Raw genomic sequence first — 24,358 nt, forward strand, 5'->3', positions numbered from 1 at the left:
ATAAATACACATTTAGCAGGTGGAGCTGACATATCAGCAGTTTTAGGAAATTCAGGGCGCTGAATAGCTTTTGCTTAAAGCATCTCAGGAGGGCTTCCTATGTGGCTCAGAGGTAAAGACTCCACCTGCAATGCAGGAGACACAGGAGATGTGGGTTTGATCCCTGGGTTGGGAAGATCTCCTGGAGGAGGGCATGGCAACCCACTCCTGTATTGTTGCCTGGAGAATTCCATGAACAGAGAAGCCTGGCAGGCTACAGCCCATGGGATCGTGAAGAGTTGGACATGACTGAAGTGACTGGGTAAAGCGTCTCAGAGTTCCCACATCACTATCATACTTGGATAACTGTGTTTCTACGTGCCAGGCACTATGCCAACCAATTTTCACTGAAAAATCACATTTATACTTCACAGCAGGTGGTTACTAAGATCCTTACTTTGAGGGTTGATAGTTTGGGGGCTAAGGAGGAAAAAGGAAGGTGAGTTTTCAACTGGCAGAGCCATCTTTCATTGGTAATCTTAGAAAATGTATAGTTTTATAAACCGTAAGTAATTCCTCTCTGAGCAACCTCAGAGACCTTGAAACACTCTAACTTCTTTCATCCACACTGCTCTGTTTCTAAGAGCCGGGGTCTAGACTAAGCGATGTGTGTATATATTTCACATCAAGACAATGTAAAAAAGCAGTATTATCTTCACAAGTGAGAACTTGAAGATCAGAGGATAAGAAACATTCCCAGTGTAATGTAACTAATAGGCAAGGTAGCCTATGAGCCTAAGTCCAGTTCCGTATCATTAAATAATCTTATATGAATTCTGAGCTTCTAAAATAAAAGATATACATGTCCTCAGTTGTATCCATTATTAGATACTTTTTTTATTAGATACTTTTTACATGTCCTTTTTTTTTTTTAGAGGGGGTGAGATTTACACAATTTTAATTTACACAATTTTTACACAGAGTGTCTCGTTGGCATTAAGAGAAAATAGATGGCACTAGGGGTAAAGAGTTCACCTGCCAAAGAAGGAGATGCAGGAGATGGGGGTTCGATCCCTGGATTGGGAAGATCCCCTGGAGGAGGGCATGGCAACCCACTCCAGTATTCTTGACTGGACAATCCCAAGGACAGAGGAGCCTGGTGGGCTACAATCCATAGGGTCACAAAGAGTTGGATACGACTGAAGTGACAGCACACTCTCATGATTTCAAATGGCAAGAACTGTGTCTATATCTATCTAATAGAAGGTACCCAGGGTAGAAAGAAGTGAGAACAATGAATTTACAGAAGAACAAAAGTTCAAATTTTGATATTTTATATAGAATAAGTTATATGAATATGGAAACAGATGTTACTTTAAAATTTTTTAAATTTATTTTGCTAATACACTTAAAAATAGAAACACTTGAAATACTTGAAAAGATAAATATGTATATTTTTGTCAATATATTTTCACATTATTAATAACATCAGTCTGTAAGTTTATACAAATTGTTAGCAAAATGCTTAAAACTGACAGTAAATAAATGCACTTGTTAACTTACTTTTTATATTCCAGAGAACCAAGAGCTGAACCATTTGACATGAATAGGATCAATGAGAGTGTCCCCCAAGAGTTCATCCTCTTAGGTTTCTCAGATCGACCATGGCTGGAACTTCCATTCTTTGTGGTGTTTCTGATTTCCTATATCTTGACCATCATGGGCAATCTAGCAATAATTATTGTGTCCCGTCTGGATTCCAAGCTCCATACCCCCATGTATTTTTTTCTTACCAACCTCTCATTCTTGGACCTTTGCTACACCACAAGTACAGTTCCACAGATGCTGGTAAACATATGCAGCCTCAGGAAGGTGATTAGTTATGGCGGCTGTGTGGCACAGCTTTTCATTTCCCTGGCTTTGGGTTCCACCGAATGTCTCCTCCTGGCTGTCATGTCCTTTGATAGGTTTGCAGCTATTTGTCGGCCTCTCCACTACTCCATCATCATGCACCACACTCTCTGCCTCCAGCTGGCAGCTGCATCCTGGGTTAGTGGCTTCAGCAACTCAGTTTTGCAGTCCACCTTGACCCTGCAGATGCCACTCTGTGGCCACAAGGAAGTAGATCACTTCTTCTGTGAAGTCCCTGCTCTGCTCAGGTTGTCATGTGTAGACACAACAGCAAATGAAGCCGAACTATTCTTTATCAGTGTGCTATTCCTTCTGATACCTGTGACACTCATTCTGATATCATACACTTTTATTGTCCAAGCAGTGTTGAGAATACAATCAGTGGAAGGTCGGCGAAAAGCATTTGGAACATGTGGCTCCCATTTGATAGTGGTGTCACTTTTTTATGGCACTGCTATCTATATGTACCTGCAACCACCATCCCCTGCCTCCAAGGACCGGGGAAAGATGGTATCCCTTTTCTATGGAATCATCACACCCATGTTGAACCCCCTTATATACACACTTAGGAACAAAGATGTAAAGGGAGCATTTAAGAGGCTGATTGCAAGGATTTTCTTAATCAAGAAATAGGAATACCCAAATGATAGGCCTTGTTAAAACTTGAAGTTTAGTTATTTTAATAAGTTAATAAATTAAATTAATTTAATAATAATTAATTTAATTTAATTTAATTTAATCTGTCCAAGTTGCTTTAGTCTGACTACTCTTAGAACTGTTATGATGACCTTCTTCAAATAAAATGTCATTGACAAAAATCTACACTTCTTTCCTACTGTCTACCTATAGTTACTGCACAAGTCCTGAGAACTGGTGCATTATGATCCTCTAAAATAGTGTAAGCTTAAAATATTTAAAGTCTCAGGCTTTATAGCACTAGCTTGTATACTTGGTAAAGAGTCTTAAACTTCTGTGAGACTAGAATAAAAGCTTAGGAAACATAACATTTTTATACACATTCAAATATGCTTACACATCACAAATATTTTCTTAATTATAGGAGATACAACATAAGCCCATAAAGTCATACAAAGTCTCCCCCCTTATATATATAAAGTTAATGATAATAGCTTAAATTTTAACACTATTCCTACATCAACACAATATTTGGGTTCCACAATGATTTTTCTTCCACAGTTTTACCTGGATCTCCTCTCATGTCTATAGTTTCCATTTCTCCTAAATTGAAGTATCTTATCCTATTTCATCTACCAAATAAATTTGTAGCTACATTTTAGACCTGAATCACACACTCTTAATTGGAATTTTTTCATGATTTCCTTACCATCTATGTTATCTGTCTCCTTTTAAGCCCTAAATCAATTAGAATCTAAATCATAAATCTAGCACAGTATATAACGATATTCATTGCTTGTTTAATGCACTTCCTTTGTTCAAGAAGAAAAGCTTATTATGTTAACTCCCTTAGGTAGCATAGATTATAATTTATATGTCTTCCACATGGCCTTCAGAGCTCATCAAAGTGCTGAGAAAAATATTTGCCCATGGTGAGTCGGTTTTTGGCTGATTTTATGAATAGCCGGTGTGCTGTAGTCCATGGGGTCACAGTCGGACACTACTGACTGAACTGAACTGATGAATAGTTGCACTGTAGTAATTTTAACTGCTTCTTTTTCTAACTACTTCTTCTACTAAATACAAAAACAGAAAGTTCAAGAACTGAGAAATACAATTAGCATGTTTCCTTTGAGTACCGGTTTTCAGAATGTACTGGTTGGTATTCAAGGTACATTTCTGCCTCAGTGTAATTTTCTGAAACATGGTGGATCTTAAAACTTCGACCTGCATCAAGACCACCTGGAGGGATTTTAAAATCCAAGATCCCTGGGAGTCAACCCACCTACACTCCTAGAGTTTCTCAAGTAGGAGGTCTGGAGGGAGGGGCCTGGATTTGCATTTCTAATTAGTTCTCAGGTTGTGCACATCAGGGACCGCACTTTAAGGACTGCTGTGCTAATGGTTAAAATGAATAAAGAGGTCTTACTAGTACTGGGGCTCGGGGTGGGCCACCTCCTAAAGTATCACAATGGTATTATTTTGAGTTGAAGTTGCTTGAGAAGCAGCAGTTACAAGAAGGAAACTCTGACCCTCCTCTGTCTCCCAGAAAACAGAGAACAAATCTCTCACGTGAAAGGTACACTCCCCACATTTGGAGGTAGGAGGACATCCTGATCACCACAAATAGGGAATTCGGGCTAAGAAGCCAGTATAAACCAACTGTTTTTAATTAAACATATAAATCACTGACTTCAGTTCTAGGATTCACATTTTGAGAGATACAAATATTGTAAAACCAAAATGTTTCTGCAGAATAATGACTAGAGAACTGAGAAATCAGAACATCATGCCTCTTGAAGAACTACTGAAGGCCTAGGTTTATTTAACATGGAGTGAAAATGCTTTGTCAATGTTTGATGTAATAGTTCTCTTCACATATTTGAAGGGCAGTCACGTAGAGTATTGTTTGTTCTGTGAAGTATAGGATTCACATTAATGGGTAAAAATAAAGTTGGTATTATATTAAAAGGGATTCACAATAAAATTTGAATTATACAGTGATGAAATAGCTAAACATTTCTGACAATGTGGGAAAATAGAAATCTATATAAAATAGGCTCAATTAGTCTACCTTTGCTTTTCCTCTTTAAAATTTGCTTTAGAAATTTTCTGCAGCTAAATCACATGTCATAACCATTTCTGTGAATGACCAAAGAACAAAAGTAGGCACAGAGAAAATGACAGATATAACCAAGCCTTTAGAAAAATGTCATGTAGAAATTGATTATTGTGGCTTCTAAGGGAATAGTTAGGTTAGGCTTCTAAGGGAAGCTACTGTGATTCAGTGAATGGGAGTCAACACTGGTGAAAAAAAATAGAGAAGTTTAAATGAATAAATATCTCTGTGGAGACAGGATTTTCAATTCTGGAGGGAAGTTGGACTACATGGCTGGTAAGATCATTCCTGATCCAGGAAGTCTGTGGCTATGTCAATAACAATTAGGGAGAATTTGGTTAGATATAAAAAATAACTTCCTGAAAATAAAATTTGCAATGTAACAGGATATATAAATAAAGGATACAGTGAAATTTATTCTTTCACAGTTCTGGAGGTTGAGTGTCTGATGTCAAGGTGTCAGTAAGGTCATGCGCCCTCTGGAAGCTGTGGCGGGGAAGGGGGTAATTGGCGGGATCTGTTCCTTGTCTTTTTTGGCTTCTAAAGGCTGCCGGCCTGTCTTGTGTCCTTGACTTGTGGCCCCATCACCCTCAGCTCTGATTCTGTTTTCATATCTCCTCCTCTCTGTGTGCCTCAGTCTAATCTCCCTCTGCCTTTCTCTTATAAGGAAACATGTGATGGCAGGTAGAACCCACCCAGATAATTTAGCATAAATTTCTCAATATCCTTGAGTAGTTACATCTTTTGCTATTGAAGGTAACATCCGAAGTTCTGGAGATAATGAGGTGGACATATCTTTTCAGTTCAGTTGCTCTTTGTGACCCTAAGGACTGCAGCACGCCAGACCTTCCTGTCCATCACCAACTCCCGGAATCCACTCAAACTCATATCCTTTGAGTCCGTGATACTATCCAACCATCTCATCCTCTCTCATCCCCTTCTCCTCCCACCTTCAATCTTTCCCAGCTTCAGGGTCTTTTCCAATGAGTCAGTTCTTTGCATCAGGTTGCCAAAGTATTGGAGTTTCAGCTTCAGCATCAGTCCTTCCAATGAATATTCAGGACTGATCTGCTTTAGGATGGACTGGTTGGATCTCCTTGCAGTCCAAGGGACTCTGAAGAGTCTTCTCCAACACCACAGTTCAAAAGCATCAATTCTTTGGCGCTTAGCTTCCTTTAAAGTTGAACTCTCACATCCATATATGACTACTGGAAAAAACCATAGCTTTGACTAGACGGACCTTTGTCAGCAAAGTAATATCTCTGCTTTTTAATAAGCTGTCTAGGTTGGTCATATGTTTTCTTCCAAGGAGCAAGAGTCTTTTAATTTCATGGCTGCAGTCACCATCTGCAGTGATTTTGGAGATCCAAAAGATAAAGTCGTCACTGTTTCCATTGTTTCCCCATCTATTTGTCATGAAGTGATGGGACCAAATGCCATGATCTTAGTTTTCTGAATGTGAAGCTTTAAGCCATCTTTTTTACTCTCCTCTTTCATGATGATCAAGGGGTTCTTTAGTTCTTCTTCACTTTCTGCCATAACAGTGATGTCATCTGCATATCTGAGGTTATTGATATTTCTCTCGGCAATCTTGATTCCACCTTGTGCTTCATCCAGCCTGGTGTTTCTCATGATTTACTCTGCATATAAGTTAAATAGCAGGATAACAATATACAGCCTTGACATACTCCTTTCTGATTTGGAACCAGTCTGTTGTTCCATGTCCAGTTCTAACTGTTACTTCTTGACCTGCATATAGATTTCTCAGGAGGCAGGTCAGGTGGTCTGGTACTCCCATCTCTTGAGAATTTTCCACAGTTTGTTGTCATCCACACAGTCAAAGGGCTTTGGCACAGTCAATAAAGCAGAAATAGATGGTTTTCTGGAACTCTCTTCTGTTTTTGATGATTCAACATATGTTGGCAATTTGATCTCTGGTTCCTCTGCCTTTTGTAAACCAGCTTGAACATCTGGAATTTCATGGTTCATGTACTGTTGAAGCCTTGCTTGGAGAATTTTGAGAATTACTTTACTAGCATGTGAGGTGAGTACAATTGTGCAGTAGTTTGAGCATTCTTTGGCATTGCCTTTCTTTGGGATTGAAATGAAAACTGACCTTTTCCAGTCCTGTGGCTACTGCTGAGTTTTCCAAATTTGCTGACATATTGAGTGCAGCACTTTCACAGCATCATCTTTTAGGATTTAAAATAGTTCAGCTGGAATTCCATCAGCTTCACTAGCTTTGTTTGTAGTGATGCTTCCTAAGGCCCATTTGACTTCACATTCTAGGACGTCTGCCTCTAGGTGAGTGATCATAGGATCAAGATTATCTGGGTCATGAAGATCTTTTTTGAATAGTTCTTCTGTGTATTCTTGCCACCTCTTCTTAATATCTTCTGCTTCTGTTAGGTCCATACCATTTCTGTCCTTTATTGTGCCCATCTTTGCATGAAAATTTCCCTTGGTATCTCTAATTGTCTTGAAGAAATCTCTAATCTTTCCCATTCTATTGTTTTTCTCTATTTCTTTGCAGTGATCACTGAGGAAGGCTTTCTTATCTCTCCTTGCTATTCTTTGGAACTCTGCATTCAAATGGGTATATCTTTCCTTTTCTTCTTTGCCTTTCACTTCTCTTTTCATAGCTGTTTGTAAGGCCTCCTCAGACAACCATTTTGCTTTTTTGCATCTCTTTTTCTGGGGATGGTCTTGATCACTCCTCCTGTCCAGTGTCACAAACCTCCATCCATAGTTCTTCAGGCACTCTATCAGATCTAATCCCTTGAATATATGTCACTTCCACTCTATAGTCATAAGGGATTTGATTTAAGTCATACCTGAAAGATCTAGTAGTTTTCTCTACTTTCTTCAATTTAAGTCTGAATTTGGCAATAAGGAGTTCATGATCTGAGCCACAGTCAGCTCCCAGTCTTGTTTTTGCTGACTGTATAGAGCTTCTCCATCTTTGGCTGCAGAGAATATAATCAATCTGATTTCAGTATTGACCATCTGGTGATGTCCATGTGTAGAGTCCTCTCTTGTGTTGTTGGAAGAGGGTGTTTGCTATGACCAGTGCATTCTCTTGGCAAAACTCTGTTAGCCTTTACCCTGCTTCATTTTGTACTCCAAGGCCAAATTTGCCTGCTTCTCTTGACTTCCCACTTTTGCATTCCAGTCCCCTATAATGAAGAAGACATCTTTTTTTGGTAGTTCTAGAAGGTCCTGTAGGTCTTCATAGAACTGTTCAACTTCAGCTTCTTCAGCATTACTGGTCGGGGCATAGACTTAGATTACTGTGATATTGAATGGTTTGCCTTGGAAATGAACAGAGATCATTCTGTTGTTTTTGACACTGCATCCATGTACTGCATTTTAAATGAGGTTTCCTTCATTTTGACAGTATTCAAAGCAGAGTAACATGCTAATGTTACAAAAGGGGCAATCTGGAGACACAGACTGTTTTGGTAATATTCCCATAATTGAAATGCTCTGTTAAGATAGTCAAAGTTATGGTTTTTCCAGTAGTCATGTATAGATGTGAGAGTTGGATCATAAAGAAGGCTTATCACTGAAGAATTGATGTTTTTGAACTGTGGTTTGAGTCCCTTTGACAACAAGGAGATCAAACCAGTCAATCATAAAGAAAATCAATTCTGAATATTCTTTGGAAGGACTGATGCTGAAGCTGAAGCTCCAATACTTTGGCCACCTAATGCAAAGAGCTGACTCTTTGGAAAACACCTTGATGCTGGGAAAGATTGAGGGCAGAAGAAAAGAGTAACAGAAGATGAGATGGCTGGATGTCATCACTGACTCAATGGACAAGTGTGAGCAAACTGGGAGATAGGGAAGGACAAGGAAGCCTGGCATGCTACAGTCTCAGGGTCGGACATGGCTCAGCGTCTGAACAACAGCAACAACTGTTAAGAACAGGGGATATATTTTGTATGAAAAATCTATCAGAAGATCTTTTGTTTGTATTTGATTTTATCCAGGAAAGAACCCTAAAATGGATATTGTGTGTGCTTAGTCGCTCAGTTGTGTCTGACTCTTTGAGACCCCATAGACTGTAGCCCGGCAGGCTCTTGTGTCCATGGGATTATCCTGGCAGGAATACTGGAGTGGATATCAACAGTACTCTAATCTTACGGTTTATTGTAAGATTTGATAATTCCTGTTTTAATAAGGTGAGCATACTGTATTTCAGGTTATCCAAAGGGGTTCCTTCGGAGCATCTGGAAGTTCTCTGTTCACGTACTGTTGAAGCCTGGCTTGGGGAATTTTGAGCTTTACTTTGCTCTTGTGTGAAATGAGTGCAATTGTGTGGTAGTTTGAGCATTCTTTGGCAATGCATTTCTTTGGGATTGGAATGAAAACTGACCTTTTCCAGTCCTGTGGCCTCTGGCGAGTTTTCCAAATTTGCTGTCATATTGACAGCCATTATTTGTCAGTTAACAGAGATACTCAGTGAAGAGAATTACACGTTTTTGCCCTCAAGCAGCTCACAAATCAGAGGCTGAAGCAGAGATAGTATACAAAGACCAGTAAATGTTTCAGTCATCTACTGCTGGGTAAAAAACTTAACGGCATGAAATTCTATCCATTTTATTATGCTCATGGATTCTGTGAGTGACTTTGGACAGGGCACAAAGGAGACGGTTCAGCTCTTCTCTACAATGTCTGGGAAAACTTAGGCTATGGGGACTAGAATTCTATGGCGATATCTTCACTTTGTTGATCTAAAACAATAAAACAGCCAGTTATTTTACCAACAAAATGGATTTATTCTGGAACAGCAAAGAATAAGATTTAGGCAGGATGGATTCTACGGGGAAACTACAGACAAGTCCAAAGAACAAAGGAGAGGAATGCTCTTTTGTAGGAAGATGGGTGGAGCTGCTAAGATATGCCCAAGATTTATCCTCATTTTCGCAGATCCTGACATGGCAAATTAAGGTACAATGCCCAAGGTTTTTGCAGTAAAAGATGGAAAACATGCCTTATTTCCTAACATGGTATCTTGGGGAATTTGAATTTCATTTAATCAAATGTCAAAATAGGATAATACCCACCCCCCCACCCCACCCCCCAATGATACTACTAAACTCAGCCAATTAAAGATAGCTCAGAAAGTTCCTTTTGGACCAAAATTTCTATGTGATCTGTTGTTATGCTTTTACAGTTTTCTGAGTTCCTAATTCCAATGATCACTCAGCATGGCTTAGATCTTTCAATTACTAAACAGTTGTATCTTGGGCATCTTTGCTAATGTGGGGAATCAGCAGTGTTTAGGTGGCTTTACTGATCCTATTCTTCTAATAGGTCATTTACTTTGATTTGTTTCTTGCTTCTATTCTATTTCTTCTCAAGTTTGTAATTAAGATTTGTATTCCTATTTATATTTTTAAATCTCCATTCACACTAATAAATAGAGGAGAAGATTTGTATAACTGAAAGACCTTTATAATTGATGGTCAAATTCTGTGCCTACTTTTTAAACTATATCTTGTATTCTTTCCTACAGAAAAGAAAAACATTTTTATAAAAGTGTACAAACTCAATCAGGATTAAAAAAAAAATGGCACGATGAAAAGAAAATGGCCAAACAGCAGTGATATTAAGAGAATCCAGCAGTTAAGACAATTTTCCCAATTACATAAAAAAAAAAACCCAAAAAACTTCAAAAGTGGCCTGGCAAAATTCACAGCTCATGTGGGATAGTAATTCTAGTGGAGTAAGTATATTTCATCCTTCCTTAGAAGGATCTGACATAACTGCTTGAAGAACAAACATAACTACTCCCATTTCCCACTAAGTCACTGCACAGGAGTTATGGATGGTTGTCTTGACCTCCTATTTCCCATCTGATTTTAGGGTTGCCTCCACCCCTTGGTATGTATTTAAAAACACCTGGAATGAGTGATACAGACTAATTCTCTTGTGCCGGGGGACACAATTTACAGCCCAGGCTTTGAGTGTGAGTCTAGGCTCCACAAGTTACCATTTTGTGTTATGGGGCAACTCATCTAACCCTTGGTGCCTCAGTTTCCTCCTTAGGAATGAAAAACTAGCAGCACCACTTACTTCACAGGATTGTTGTAAAGATCAAATAAGAGTAACACACAAAACTTGCTTATAGTATCCACTAGATGATGAACTACCACCTCGAGAATAGAGAAAGGGACGTTTTCATCCTTTTGTACTGTTTATCACAGTGATAAATGAAGAGTGGGTATGCAATCATTGTCTGACAAATCACTGAAATAATTCATCTCTGGTAGAAATTGGTAACAGCTCAAATTTCTTTCTCACTATTAAATACTAATGTTGTAAACAGAGTTCACCTAGTTTAAAATAATCTAGTCTCCAGAGTCTTTAAGTTCCTCTGAATATGTTGATTCTTACCGATATAGTTAAGTTTCAAGACCTGGCTCCACATGTGTGGGCCATTTCAGAAACTTCTCAAGTACGGCTATAGATATTTTTCCTGAGGGCTGTCAAGTGCCTGGCACTATCCAAAATGCTTTGGGCAATTCAAAAGAATCACAGAGCACACCAGTTGGAGGAAATATTATAGAAATTTGAGGCTTGGAGGAGTTGACTGATTTGCATAACAGCATCAAAGTAACAGATCTACAGCTAAAGTCAAACTCTGACTCCCAGTCCACTGTGTCCTGTCAACTGTGGAAATTTCGTATTTAAGCATATGAGAATTGAAGAGAAACACAAGCCCATAGTACCTGACTTGACTGGCTCATTCAGTGTACGATACTCTCTTGTTGCTCAGTTGCTCAGTCGTGTCCAACTCTTTGCGATCCCATGAACCACAGGGTGCCAGGCTTCCCTGTCCTTCACTGTATCCCAGAATTTGCTCAAACTCATATCCGTTGAGTCGATGATGCCATCCAACCATCTCATTCTCTGTTTTCCCCTTCTCCTCTTGCCCTCAAGCTTTCCCTGCCTCAGGGTCTTTTCCAGTGAGTTGGCTGTTCACATCAGGTGGCTCAAGTATTGGAGCTTCAGCTTCAGCACCAGTGCTTCCAGTGAAAATTCAGGGCTGATTTCCTTTAGGATAGACTGGTTTGATTGCCTTGCAGTCCAAGGGACTCTCAAGAGTCTTCTCCAACACCACAGTTCTTAGTAGTGTGGCTTGTTGAAAGAGGAAAAGTAAACTCAACCTCACTGTTTGAGGTCTTTTCCAGGAGACTGCAGTCTTGATTCAGGTGAGTGGAAATTCAGGGGTTTTTTGTCCAGCAGGCTCAAAAGGCAGTGGAGAAGTACTCTGCTGAATGTGCTGTGAGGAATTCTACCACAGTGCGCTGCTGCTGCTGGCTGTGGGCAGGCTCTTTCAGGATCACAGCTCTGTCCTGCTTCTGAGCAAGTCGTCTTCTCTCCTCCTTTCTGAGTGATTCATCCAGGAGCCAGGGTCCAAAGCCTCAAAGCCTGACAATGAATTATCAGTTGGAGATTATATTTGTAATCTAAATTTAAATTTTAAGGAGAAAAAAAAATTTTTTTGAAAAGTTAAAAGACGTTGTCAAATGTCAAAAGCGAATACAAAAAAAGACGAGCTCAAACCAAATCCATACCCAGGAAGTAGTTATGGCACAGTATCAATTCCAAACAGTTGATCACCTGGGAGGTGAATTTCCAGTCATTTGGAGGGGAGTACTTTTATCTTTTTAAAAGACATTTTTCTGCATCCAATATGTTACATAATAAAAAAAATTAACACACCTCCCCCCAAAAAAGAAAGAAAATGTACAAAAGAGCAGAGAAAGTATATGATCCATGTTCTCAAACTGTTTTCTAAGAAACAAGAAGTACATTTAACTGCATGAGAAAGAAAACGCAAGCAATAAAATTCTACTTTTTAAAGTTTTAAATTTGCCAATATATAAAATGTAAAACCCTGCAGAAGAAGCTGCACTGATATAATCACCAAAGAGGATGCTGTTGGGGGCTCTCTGATTCAAAACAGAATACACACTCAGATTCTACTGACATCAAAGACAAACAAAATTCTTACAAACACACTTTCATATAGGTAAGTTCTTCAATGTCCCTCAGATTGATTTCACGTCCTCTGTGAAGATTCTACCCTTGCTCACATGAGGGTATCCCACAGTCCTTTGAACTATCATAAATTACTGCATTGCATTCTTAAGCAGAACTTCCCAGGTGTCTCTTTCCTAACACTTAAGTTACTTGAAATTTGGGATTTTTCTTCCCTTCATCATTCATTTTGTCACTCCTCAGTACCTGGTATCAGGCTTCAGACACCCTGGATTTCCATAAAGTTGAATGGTAATTATATATTTTATATTTATAAAGTATAGATATTCCTGTATTCAATTCCTGATTTCATTCATTATCATCTGAGTGATGAGGGGCTAACCCTAATTTCTCTGCTCCCTCAACTAAAACATTGGGACAAGAATCCTGGCCTTGGAGGTTCTTTTACGGGTACTCAGGGAAGTAAGTAGTGGCATGTAACAGAAATGATCTCAGCAGATGGTCTGATTTTGTGAACTATCATGATGTTTCAAAACCCTTCAATATACATTACCTCCTAAAGAGAAATACCCATTGCCACTGGACCAATTCCCTTCTCCGGGTCTTAGTATCTCCTCCTGTAAATGAAGGACGTTAGGCTAGATTTCATCCATCCCTTAGTGAGCCTTCTTTCTGAGAAATTTGTTTTCAGGTGCCCCTGAGGAATGGTCTAAAGAGCATTAGTCTTTTCTCTGACCGGCTTGTCGCTAGAGGACTAAGCACAGTCACCTAGCATAGGGACCCAAAACTGCAGGTGAGATCCAAAGGCCACCCTCATGCTCACCCCACAGAATTCCCACACCCTTTTCCTGATGTGGCTCTGTCCCTCTCCTGCCTCTTCAAATCCACCTTCAGAAGAAAGTTGCTTTGATGATCCAACGGTCATTCTAAAGAACTTAAAGGCCGGCACAGTCGTTGCTGCAACGGTCAGAGCGCGAGGTTTTGCTTTGAGTTACCAGTCAGGGCGTGCTGGGAGCAAGTTAGGGGCGCAAGGGTTCCTTCCATCCTCGCTGTGAGACAAGCCTTTGTCCACCACTCTGGCTCTGGTTCAGCCTCAGTTTTGTTCCCATTTGTGCTCCGACCCACGTGACACTGGTAGGTCTCTCCTGGTGCTTCTGATTGGCTGCCCACCTCATTCAGTTCCCCGACCCTCTCACATCCGTCCTTGGACCAAACATCCTTCCTTGTCTTGTCTGCTACCCACGCTCTACTTGGTAACACCCTGCTGGTGGAGCCTGGTACTGATCTCCCCCTTCTTTCACCTGCTCACACATCAACTTCTTATTAATAGATATATGTTAACTTGTCCGTGCTCTTTACGTTTAATTCCTCTATTGGTTTAATTACTACAGATTTATAAGAAAACTTACTATCAAATCAGTCAAGACCAACTTCTTCTTTCTTGTCAAAATTATATGGTTCTTTTCTTGGCTCTTGACATTTCCCTAGGAAGGGATTCAGAGAATGCTTTCCCCAAAATACACCATGCTGGCATAAGGATTATTTTGAGCTGAAGGCAATCGACAGGAAGCAGACAGAAAAATTCTCTCCTTTCCACACAAGCAGGAAGGGCAGGAGGATTCTTACTCGCCAGAGACAAACCTAGACTCCTCAGCCTAGAGAAAGCTTAGACTTTGATCCCACCACCATATAAAGGTTTTGTCACCCTAAAAGTTTCCCCATGTCATCCCTTACAATAAACCTTGAGTCATGACCTCTTACAAGATTAAAAAATTATGTTATCTTTTAAAGAGTCTGTGGTGACCCAAGGATGAAAGAGCAGATAAAGCCAAAGAGGGTCTTGGAATGCAGGAACAGAAAAACCAGACCTTTATGATCTTTCCCTTCCCCATGTTGTAACTATTAACAGATTTCAGGTCCTCCTGAGCAGTATAAGCTGTCTCCCCTCCTACCTTATAGGGAGAAGGTTTTTACCTTACTCCACCTCCACCTAGTATACCTGCCTCATCCAGTCAGCAAGTGACCCAAAGACCCATATCCTACTCCTTGTACCCTGGGTATAAAAGTGGACAAAGACCCCTGTTCAAAGTCAGTTCTCCCTTGAGCTTCCCCGGTGTTCCGACAGCGTCTCCCACTCTAATAAACTTTATTATTCTCTCATTTTGCCTCATGTCTGGAAATTCTTTTCTAACCTACGCACAGACCAGGACTGAGTTGTCTTGGTGCTGGGAGAATGTTGCTGCTTTTTATGGTTGAGCAGGCTTGGTGATGTGTAACACAGGTACACAATTCACAATGGAGGGGAGAGAGGAGGCCAAAGGGTGGAGAGAAGTTTTTATCATTAAATTTTTCTTCTCTTGGCATAAAATATGAATTTATTTCACATTACTAAGTTTAGATTTTTTTTTTTTTTGATAGCCTAATCCTTCAGACATTTGCAGAGCTTATGGTCAGAGTGCTGTCCCTACTTTTGTCCTTGTACTATTGTCCCTACAGGCTCAAAATAGTGTCACTCATGCTAAAGTCCATGATACTAAACCTAGACTGTAATTTCTGAATTAACTGCTGTTTCAACCTTCCCCAGGAATCTTACTCAACCAGTTCAGAATTTTCTGGTCAGTACTAATGAGATAATCTAGTCTCTTGGGTCCTCTGGGTTCCTCCCTCTTTCTAGAGAAAATCTGCATGATAAAGACCCCTGCTGTTCTCTTCCCTCCCCGCCCCACCCCACAAATCGGGTGTGTCCAGGTCCAAGATAACCTTCTTTTCTTTTGCTAATGACTGTGCCTCTCCTCAATTCTAAAGGAAATCAGCCCCGAATATTCTTTGGAAGGACTAATGCTGAAGCTGAAGCTTCAATACTTTGGCCACCTGATGTGAAGAACTGACTCAGGAAAAGACCCTGGTGCTGGGAAAGACTGAAGGCCGAAGGAGAAGGGGACGAGGATGAGATGGTTGGATGGCATCACCGACTCGATGGACATGAGTTTGAGCAAGCTCCAGGAGACGGTGATGTACAGAGAAGCCTTGTGTGCTGCAGTCCATGGGGCCGCAAAGAGTCAGACACGACTGAGCAACTGAACTGAACTGTGTTTGCTGGAAAACCTCCCATAATTAGCCTCCCTCCCACAAATCTTTCTTTTGTCTTCAGCTGGTGAAGGTATTTGAAGTGGTAGCTTTGAGTCATTTCAGAGGTACTCAGTTTTCCTGAGTATTTCCCATGTACACAGGAGGTATACATGTTGTCAAACTACTCTTTGTTTTTCTCCTGTTAATCTGTTCTTTTTATTACAGAGGTGTCTAAGCCAAGAATTTAGAAAGGTAGAGGAAATATTACATATCTGAAATAGGGTCCTGGAGCAACACCCCACGATGTGTGGCAGACAGAGGGCAAGACATGAAAGTATCCTTCATTCTCAGGGGACGAGGGAGATTACCAGTTTACCCAGATTACCATAGGGGGAAATGATGTCTGGTTGGCTCATGTGTTGCCAGGGAAAACAGCTGAGGAGCACCGCCTTCACCACCCCTTTGATAAACAACAGGGTAGATGGAGCTAGGGCAAGTACATAGACACTTACTGATTAAGATCTATGATTAAGAGGGAAAGTCAGTTCTGTGAGTAGGGTGTAGGTGAAGCAGGCACTGGTGGAGCAGGGGATGTAGGTACAGAGAGGAAAGGAACAGCCATCTTGGGCAGCCTAGTCATACAGTGTGTGGGTACAGGTGTAAGGCAGGCATGTATGGCCTTTGGCATGATTTTAAGGAATGTAGGTTGATCTACACCTCGTTATACATTAGCTCTCAGCCACCTCCACCCCTAACCTAAGCTGAACCCCCAGAGTGAGGCCTTTATAAAGGAGAGGCAGCAGCTTCTGAAGAAGGTAGGGGCAGGAATGAATAAATGAGGAGTACGGAAAGGATGGCACTTAATGAAGACCACCTTCCAGGTTAAAAGACACTTGGGAACTATAAGAGGATACACTGACTGAAACTGATCACCCTGCAGGCACCATAGCAACCGTTTGCAGGAGCCATTTTACAACAGGAGGTCAGGACCGCCTTACACAGAATTAACAAGCCACCACCAACCAGAGGAATTCAGAAAGGTCAAAGGAGATGCCATCCGTCCTACCACCTCCCAGTTCTTTCTTGCTGGCATCCATCTTGGCTGAGCAATGTGTGAGCCACAAGGAAGTACCCTGAGTCAGAGTGACTGTGTTGGGACCAGTGTGAGGAAAGCAGGAGAGACTCCATCTTGAAGTCTGTCATCCTTATTAAAGATAGGATGTGAACTGGGCCTGAACCCTGCACAAGAGTGAGGAAACTGTTGCTAGTGAAAACCAGGTCTCCTGGAGACTTCCTTCCCTACAGATGACAAACGGAGATTGTAGTTGAGGTCAGGCTGCCCCTGTTAGATTAACCATGGAGACATCCCCCTTGATGTATAATCATTGTTCCCCCCCTTTAACCTTAATTGTTCATTCTCCTAGGACCAAAATCATATACAACAAAGAGGTTGCTAACATGTAACCAGTTACACACGTACTGGGGGGCATAAAACTGGGCCTCTCAGAAACAGGGTCCTTGTTGGGAACTGATTCCCCTTGGACCCGCTGGCATAATAAACTGTACTCCACTGTCCTGGAGTGTCCTGCGAGGTATGGTTTTGCGACTCCAGATTCCACAACAATTGGACAGAGACAACCCAGAAACTAATCCCATCACCATAAACCAGAGATTGGCAGAGCAGCTCTCCTGGGTTCCCTTACCCTCCTGCTCTCCACCGCAGGACCCCTTTCCAATAGTCTTTTGCTTTGTCAGCACCTGTGCCTCCTCTGATAATTCATTTCAGAGCGTCAGACAAGAGTTCCCTTTCGGGCCCTGGAAGGGGTTCTTCCAGGAGCAGAACGACAAATCAGGGACTGTCATCCTAAGCCCCAAACTGAAACTGAATTTCAATGTGTGTATGTGTACAGGCTTTTAAGGAGTTTATACAGATCTTTCATCAGTTCTTACAGAAATGTGTGCACCCACATGGTAAGAATCTCCCACCCTAGACTTTAAGGGGAGATAGAAACAGCAGACCAGCACCCATGGCTTTGAGCAATGGAGAGCTTCTTAAAGAGTTTAACTTGTGAATTTAGTCCTTTTGTTTGTGCTGAGTCCACAGAATTTTCCTAAAACAGGAAGGGATTGTCAGGGAAATGTATGCCTCAAAGGAAAATTATAGCACACATTTTAGTGTCATCTGATTCTGATTCAATGAGAGGTATTTTACAATTCTGTAAATTGTAGATAACTGACAGCAATAAAAAATAATTCCTGTCTTGTTCAGTTGTTAAGTCGTGTCTGACTGTATGCAACCCCATGGACTGCTGCATGCCAGGCTCTTCTGTCTTCCACTATTTCCTGGAGTTTGCTCAATTTCATGTCCTTTGAGTCCGTGATGCTATCTAACTATCTCTTCCTCTGCCGCCCCCTTCTCCTTTTGCCTTTATTCTTTCCCAGCATCAGGGTCTTCTCCAATGAGTTGGCTCTTTGCATCACGTGGCCAAAGCATTGGAACATCAGCTTTAGCATTGGTCCTTCCAATGAGTATTCAGGGTTGTTTTCTTTTAGGATTGACTGTTTTTATCTCCTTGCAGTCCAACAGACTCTCATGAGTCTTCTCCAGCATCACAATTTGAAAGCATCAGTTCTTCCTGACTCAGCGTTTTTTTATGGTCCAATTACTGTCTTTAGACATGCAAATTAATTCCATCTCTTGAGGGGACGTTTTCTCCCCAGTCCACCTTCCTCACCAATCCTCAGCAGTATAAAAGCCAGTTTGGACTTTATTTAGACTTGACTTTCAATATTCCTGATCTATAAATGGCGTCCACTCTTTGAATTCTCCTTTGAGAACACCTCACCAGTTTTCTCATTAAGGAGTTAAAATCTTTTCAAAGGGGTTCATTTTTACACTTGTATGAGAGTCACGATTGTATATTTTTGAGGAAAATTAACCTTTAAGTAGTCTTCTCAGGTGGGCGGTAAAGAACCAGTCTGCCAACGCCGGAGACTCAAGAGATGCAAGTTCGATCCTTGAGTTGGCAAGATCCCCTGGAGAAGAAAATGGCAACCCACTCGGGTATTCTTGCCTGGAAAATCAGAGGAGCCTGGTGGGCTACAGTTCATGGGGTCGCAGAGTCAGACATGACTGAGCTGCACACACAAACACTCTTTAATAGACTTTTATTCTCTATTTGACTGGAAGGAGTTTCTAGTGCCACTTCCATAACCATAGCAACCGGAGCCTAAGGTAAACCCACAGAATTCCTGAAACCCCACTGCCTCTCCTTTGGGGTGACCAGAAGGGAACAGCACTAGGCTCCTTTCTTCCCCCTTCCCTCTCATTCCTCCCCATCTTCCTCCTTTTGCTCTGACCCTCTTGCCTTCCTCTTCTCAGATTCGCTTCCTCCTGGATCTCCCCTTCGTCCCCATTTTCTCCTTCCTTCCTGCCCTCGTCCTCCTTTTCTTCTCTTCCCCTACCTTCCAGATCCCTCCCGGACATGGAGCTCCTACACACAGAGTTTCCCGCACCTCTCAAGGTGGTACAGGGGCCACCCTCACACACACACACACACACACACACTCCCGGACATGGAGCTCCTACACACAGAGTTTCCCGCACCTCTCAAGGTGGTACAGGGGCCACCCTCACACACACACACACACACACACACACACACACACTCCCGGACATGGAGCTCCTACACACAGAGTTTCCCGCACCTCTCAAGGTGGTACAGGGGCCACCCTCACACACACACACACACACACACACACACACACACTCCCGGACATGGAGCTCCTACACACAGAGTTTCCCGCACCTCTCAAGGTGGTACAGGGGCCACCCTCACACACACACACACACACACACACACACTCCCGGACATGGAGCTCCTACACACAGAGTTTCCCGCACCTCTCAAGGTGGTACAGGGGCCACCCTCACACACACACACACACACACACACACACACACAGAGTTTCCCGCACCTCTCAAGGTGGTACAGGGGCCACCCTCACACACACACACACACACACACACACACACACACACACAGAGTTTCCCGCACCTCTCAAGGTGGTACAGGGGCCACCCTCACACACACACACACACACACACACACACACACACACACACACACAGAGTTTCCTGCACCTCTCAAGGTGGTACAGGGGCCACCCTCCGCCAGGGCACGCCCAGGACTGGGTCACTCACACCCAGACCAGCCTCCGGTGTCGCAGAGGGACGCTCTTAACTTGCAGTGGAAAGGAGGGTTTCCTAAAAAGAAGGGAAGAGGGAACATTACAAAGTTCTATTTAGTAAAAACAAAAAACTAAACCTAATATATAGTTTCAATGTAGCGAGTGAAAAAAAGTAAAAGTCATTTAGAAAACGAGCAAGCCCTAACAACGCAAGCATTGGTGGTTCAGTGGTAGAATTCTCGCCTGCCACGCGGGAGGCCCGGGTTCGATTCCCGGCCAATGCAAGGCTGTTCTGGCTTTTTTCCTTATCATTCTAATTTTGAAAATGATCTGGTTTTGAGCTCGGACATTTTCTATTATCGGATTTTGACCTATTCATATAGTTTGTGACCGTAAGACCCGCAATCACTTCTGCCAGGTGAAAGGGGCAGACGGGTTGGCGACTGGCTGTTTTCCTAACAGAAACATCCAATTTTCTGCCTTCAGAATATATAAAATCAATCTGTTTTGGATTCATTCTTTTGTTTGTAGCATAAGTAAAATCAACGAATGGGCTTTGAAAGAAAAATTTCCCCAGTTGCTAAAAAAAAAAAAAAAAAAGAAAGAAAGCCCTTTATGTAAAATGTATAAAGGGATTATTCTGAAGACATTTCGCCATGTTAAGCAGAGTGGCGCAGCGGAAGCGTGCTGGGCCCATAACCCAGAGGTCGATGGATCGAAACCATCCTCTGCTATCTGTTTTTGTATTTTTCCTGAGGGGAGCTGTTTTGTATTTTTCCGGCGGGGGGACGGCGGTGAGAGGAAATGAAGGACTGTAGTCTTAGCAACCCTGTTGCCCGTCTTTCTATACCTAAAGAAAACGTGGGTAATCCAGGAGTAAATTTTTATTCCAAGAAAATTTTGAGACGAAAATAATTCACAAATCAGAAAAGCTTTAATGTCAGGTGCTGTATCTCAGAGAGCAGAGAATTAGTGTTAACCCATCTTTACCTACTATCGTACTGTAAACAAGAACTTAAATTTAGAGTTAAATAAAACCACGTATAACTAATTTCAGTTTCAGAAATTTAGTTAAAGGGAGTTGGAATTTATTTAAAATAATTCTCAAAAATCTCTCCCCGCTGCTCTATTTTCCTTCTTAACACATCTCTATGTAGTATAAAAGGTATATTTTACTTTATTCATTCAGTATTTTGTCCCCCTGTGATTGCTGTGGCATCTAGACCATGGCCTGTCACATCTTAGGCACTGCTTGTTTGTTAAGTACACGAATAGCTACAATTTCTAATACACCAAACACGATTCATTGTTATTTTTCACCTTTTAAAAAATTACAAGGGTACAAAAATGACCACACAAAATCTATCTACTGTTTAACATTATGATATATTCACTGCAAATTTCTTTTATATTTAAGAAAAACAACACATAAAATTGAAGCACCCTTCAGCTACATCCCCAACCCTAACATCCCTTTTCTTAGGGCAACTCTATTGTGAATTTGATATGCATATCTCCTGCTCCCCCAACTTCCCATTTTTTCTTTGGATGAATAATTTTTATTTACCAAGAGCCTGAAAACAAGTCATATTATGAAGTTTTTATTTAAATAACACAATGCTTATTCAAAAGCGTTGACAAAGTATCTACATGAAAGGCTTTTCTTTATAATACCATTGATTATGCCTATTTCTATGCAACAATCTATAGCCAAACATGAGAATACCTAATATCTACATAAATGTCTGGAATGGAAGGCCAAAGGGTCATATTTGATTTTCACTTGGTTCTAAAGTGAATTATTGGTGGTCCAGTGGCTAAGACAACATGCTCCCAACACAGCGCCAGGCTTCCATCCCTGATCAGGGGGCCAGATCCCACATGTTGCAACAAAGATTGAAGATCCTGGGGGCCTCAGCTAAGATCTGGTACAGACAACTAGATTAATTAACTAATAATAAAATATAAAGGCAACTTCTTTGTCAACTTGGCAACAGAGGCTTTAGAAATCCTATCATTAAAGCCCTTTTATCAACTGTATTTTTTTTCACATTAAAGTCCTATAACTGTATAGAATCACTATATTCATTTCAGGTGCCAGGTGAAATCTCATTTCATTTTCAATCTGCTTACACTGATGCCCATGGCAAATACAATTTCCATCTGAGATGGTTCTTAAAATACTATCCTCAGTAGCAAGTTTTCTAATCTCACAGATCACCAGAGGCACATGTGATTAATCCAAAGGAGAACATTTGTCAAGAAAGGTGAAATAATTCACTGTTTTCTTCTGGGTTCTATTTGAGAATAAATTTTAAGACTGTTCTTGGATATTGTAATCATAGATTGACCATCTTCTCAAAGTGGAAAATTCATGCTCCCTCCCAGCAAAAATCAGGATTTTGTCAGGTGTTTAGATTTACAGAAAATATTCAAATATTTACCGTTTGAGGACCATAACTAGTGTGTCCATGACCCTCTTGTTTTATTTATTTTAGGGTACAGAATGTTTGATTTTTGACTTCTTTTTATTTGGACAGCTCTGACCAGGCCACAAAACAATACCTCTCTCCCTCTCTCTCATGCCTACAAGTGACTTCTGGGGAAGCTAACTTAAATCCAGTGATTAAACGGAGACAGAAATGATCACTTTACTTATTCCAACTTACTGTCGGTAAAAAGTCGAAGCATTTCAATTGGATCTGGAAAACCCACGGCCTTTAATCTGTCCTCCTATTTGCTTGCCACAAGATGGCAGAAGAGGGCAATACTTATATCACCCACTGAAGGTAATTCTCCCTCAGATCTCTTAACAGTGGAAGGAAAAAAATCTCAGAAAGAGCAAATAATAGAGGCGATGAGTAGGAAGTCGATGGGTTCAGGATGAAATTAGGGGACTGCTCTTGCCAGCTTCCAAGACCTAAGGACAGGGGAGCAGGTACTGGAAAGAGAGGAGTGAATGACAAACTTGTATATTTTGCAGGACTCATTGACACGTTGACATGACTTGCAGACTTGTTGCCTGTGACAGGGACAAAACTGTTCATCTGAGATAGGTCCATATCCCCAACTTTAAGGGAAGCAACAAAGGGAAAAACACGAAATGTTGCAGTCTTAATTGGGGATATGGGTGTAGGGGCTTATTTTGCTGTTAATGTGGAAGGGAAAAAAAAGAAATTCCAAAAGCAATCATTTGTTGGTGAAAGGGGATGCCAGGGTAGCGGAAGATGTTAATGATTCCAACTGAAAAGAATTTAGGCACCACTGAAAGATGCAGAGGAATGGGGAATTGAAGAACTTTCGATCATGCCTTGAGAAATTCCATTCTGTAATAATCCTAATTAGCCCATGCGTTAAATAAATATGCCCTTCTCTTTAATACTGAGTTCTCTGACTTCTTTCTCGGGATTTTTAATTGTGGACTCAAGACACTACCAGAAAGCTGCTCCCCCGGCCAAATGAGTCCTGGATGTCTCCCTTCCGTTGCATCCTGATTAAACATTGTAAGAACGCGGCTTTCCCAAGCTGCTGGGTTTCTTTTTCAACATTTTATCTTTAAGTACCCTCCCGGACCTTTAATATTCCCATAGCACTATGACATAAATCTTTTAAACTCACCCTAAGATCTTCGTAGACAGGGCTAATGTTGCAGTACCTATTCTGTAGAGGATAGGAAATAGAAACAGAGGCAATTTCGCCCAGGATCCGACTGCAGAACACAGAGCCGTTAATTTTCAGTTTTATGGCTCTAGGCTCCCGAGCCTTGTGCATTCCCCAAGACAAAGCTAGTAATTCACTTTCGAGAAAATCTCTACAAAACGCGCAAAACTGTTGGCAGAGTTATCAGGCCAATTGCAACACACGGCGGGCTTTTCAAATAGTACTGCTGCCCAATCAGATATGGGGGCGTTACTCGCTTTGAAAAAAATTTTTGGTTGCTGTAGCTGAGGGAAAAACTGAAAATCCTTTTCAGTGGGCGCCAAACAAGTAAGTAAAGTCGCTCAGTCGTGTCCGACTCTGCGACCCCATGGACTGTAGCCTACCAGGCTCCTCTATCCATGGGATTTTCCAGGCAAGAGTACTGGAGTGGGTTGCCATTTCCCTCTCCAGGGAATCTTCCCGACCCAGGGATCGAACCCGGGTCTCCAGCATTAGCAGACAGACGCTTTACCGTCTGAGCCACCAAATAACCCATACTAAATTTGCCTGGCAAGTTTTGCACTCAATTGCAGAGCCGTAATCGACTGAGGCCCCATAGCCTGCCAGGCTCCTCTGTCCATGGAATTTTCCAGGCAAAAATACATTGCCTAAATGCTTATCCAAGACTGCTTGTTGAGAGCTGTAAAAATTTTTACGGCGTTTTCCGTCGTCAAACCAGCTGCGTAATCTGAGTGAAACCAGACCACAATCAAGTGCACCAGCTATTTCTCTGAAAGTGTA

At 41.4% G+C, this 24,358-nt stretch overlaps 1 protein-coding gene and 2 non-coding genes across 3 annotated transcripts; all 3 read left to right on the forward strand.

The window, feature by feature from the left end:
* Window positions 1–1,581: 1,581 nt before the first annotated feature.
* Window positions 1,582–2,523, forward strand: LOC122697411 (olfactory receptor 2B2). The gene has a single exon (XM_043908232.1). The coding sequence runs from the start codon at window positions 1,582–1,584 to the stop codon at window positions 2,521–2,523; it is 942 nt and encodes a 313-aa protein (XP_043764167.1).
* A 17,608-nt stretch (window positions 2,524–20,131) lies between these two features.
* Window positions 20,132–20,202, forward strand: TRNAG-GCC. The gene has a single exon. It is a non-coding gene; the product is annotated as a tRNA-Gly (tRNA).
* Window positions 20,203–20,580: 378 nt separating this feature from the next.
* Window positions 20,581–20,652, forward strand: TRNAM-CAU. Its single transcript has one exon. It is a non-coding gene; the product is annotated as a tRNA-Met (tRNA).
* The last annotated feature ends 3,706 nt before the right edge of the window (window positions 20,653–24,358 follow it).

This window comes from Cervus elaphus, chromosome 7 (assembly GCF_910594005.1).
Source record: "Cervus elaphus chromosome 7, mCerEla1.1, whole genome shotgun sequence".
NCBI classification, from domain to species: domain Eukaryota; kingdom Metazoa; phylum Chordata; class Mammalia; order Artiodactyla; family Cervidae; genus Cervus; species Cervus elaphus.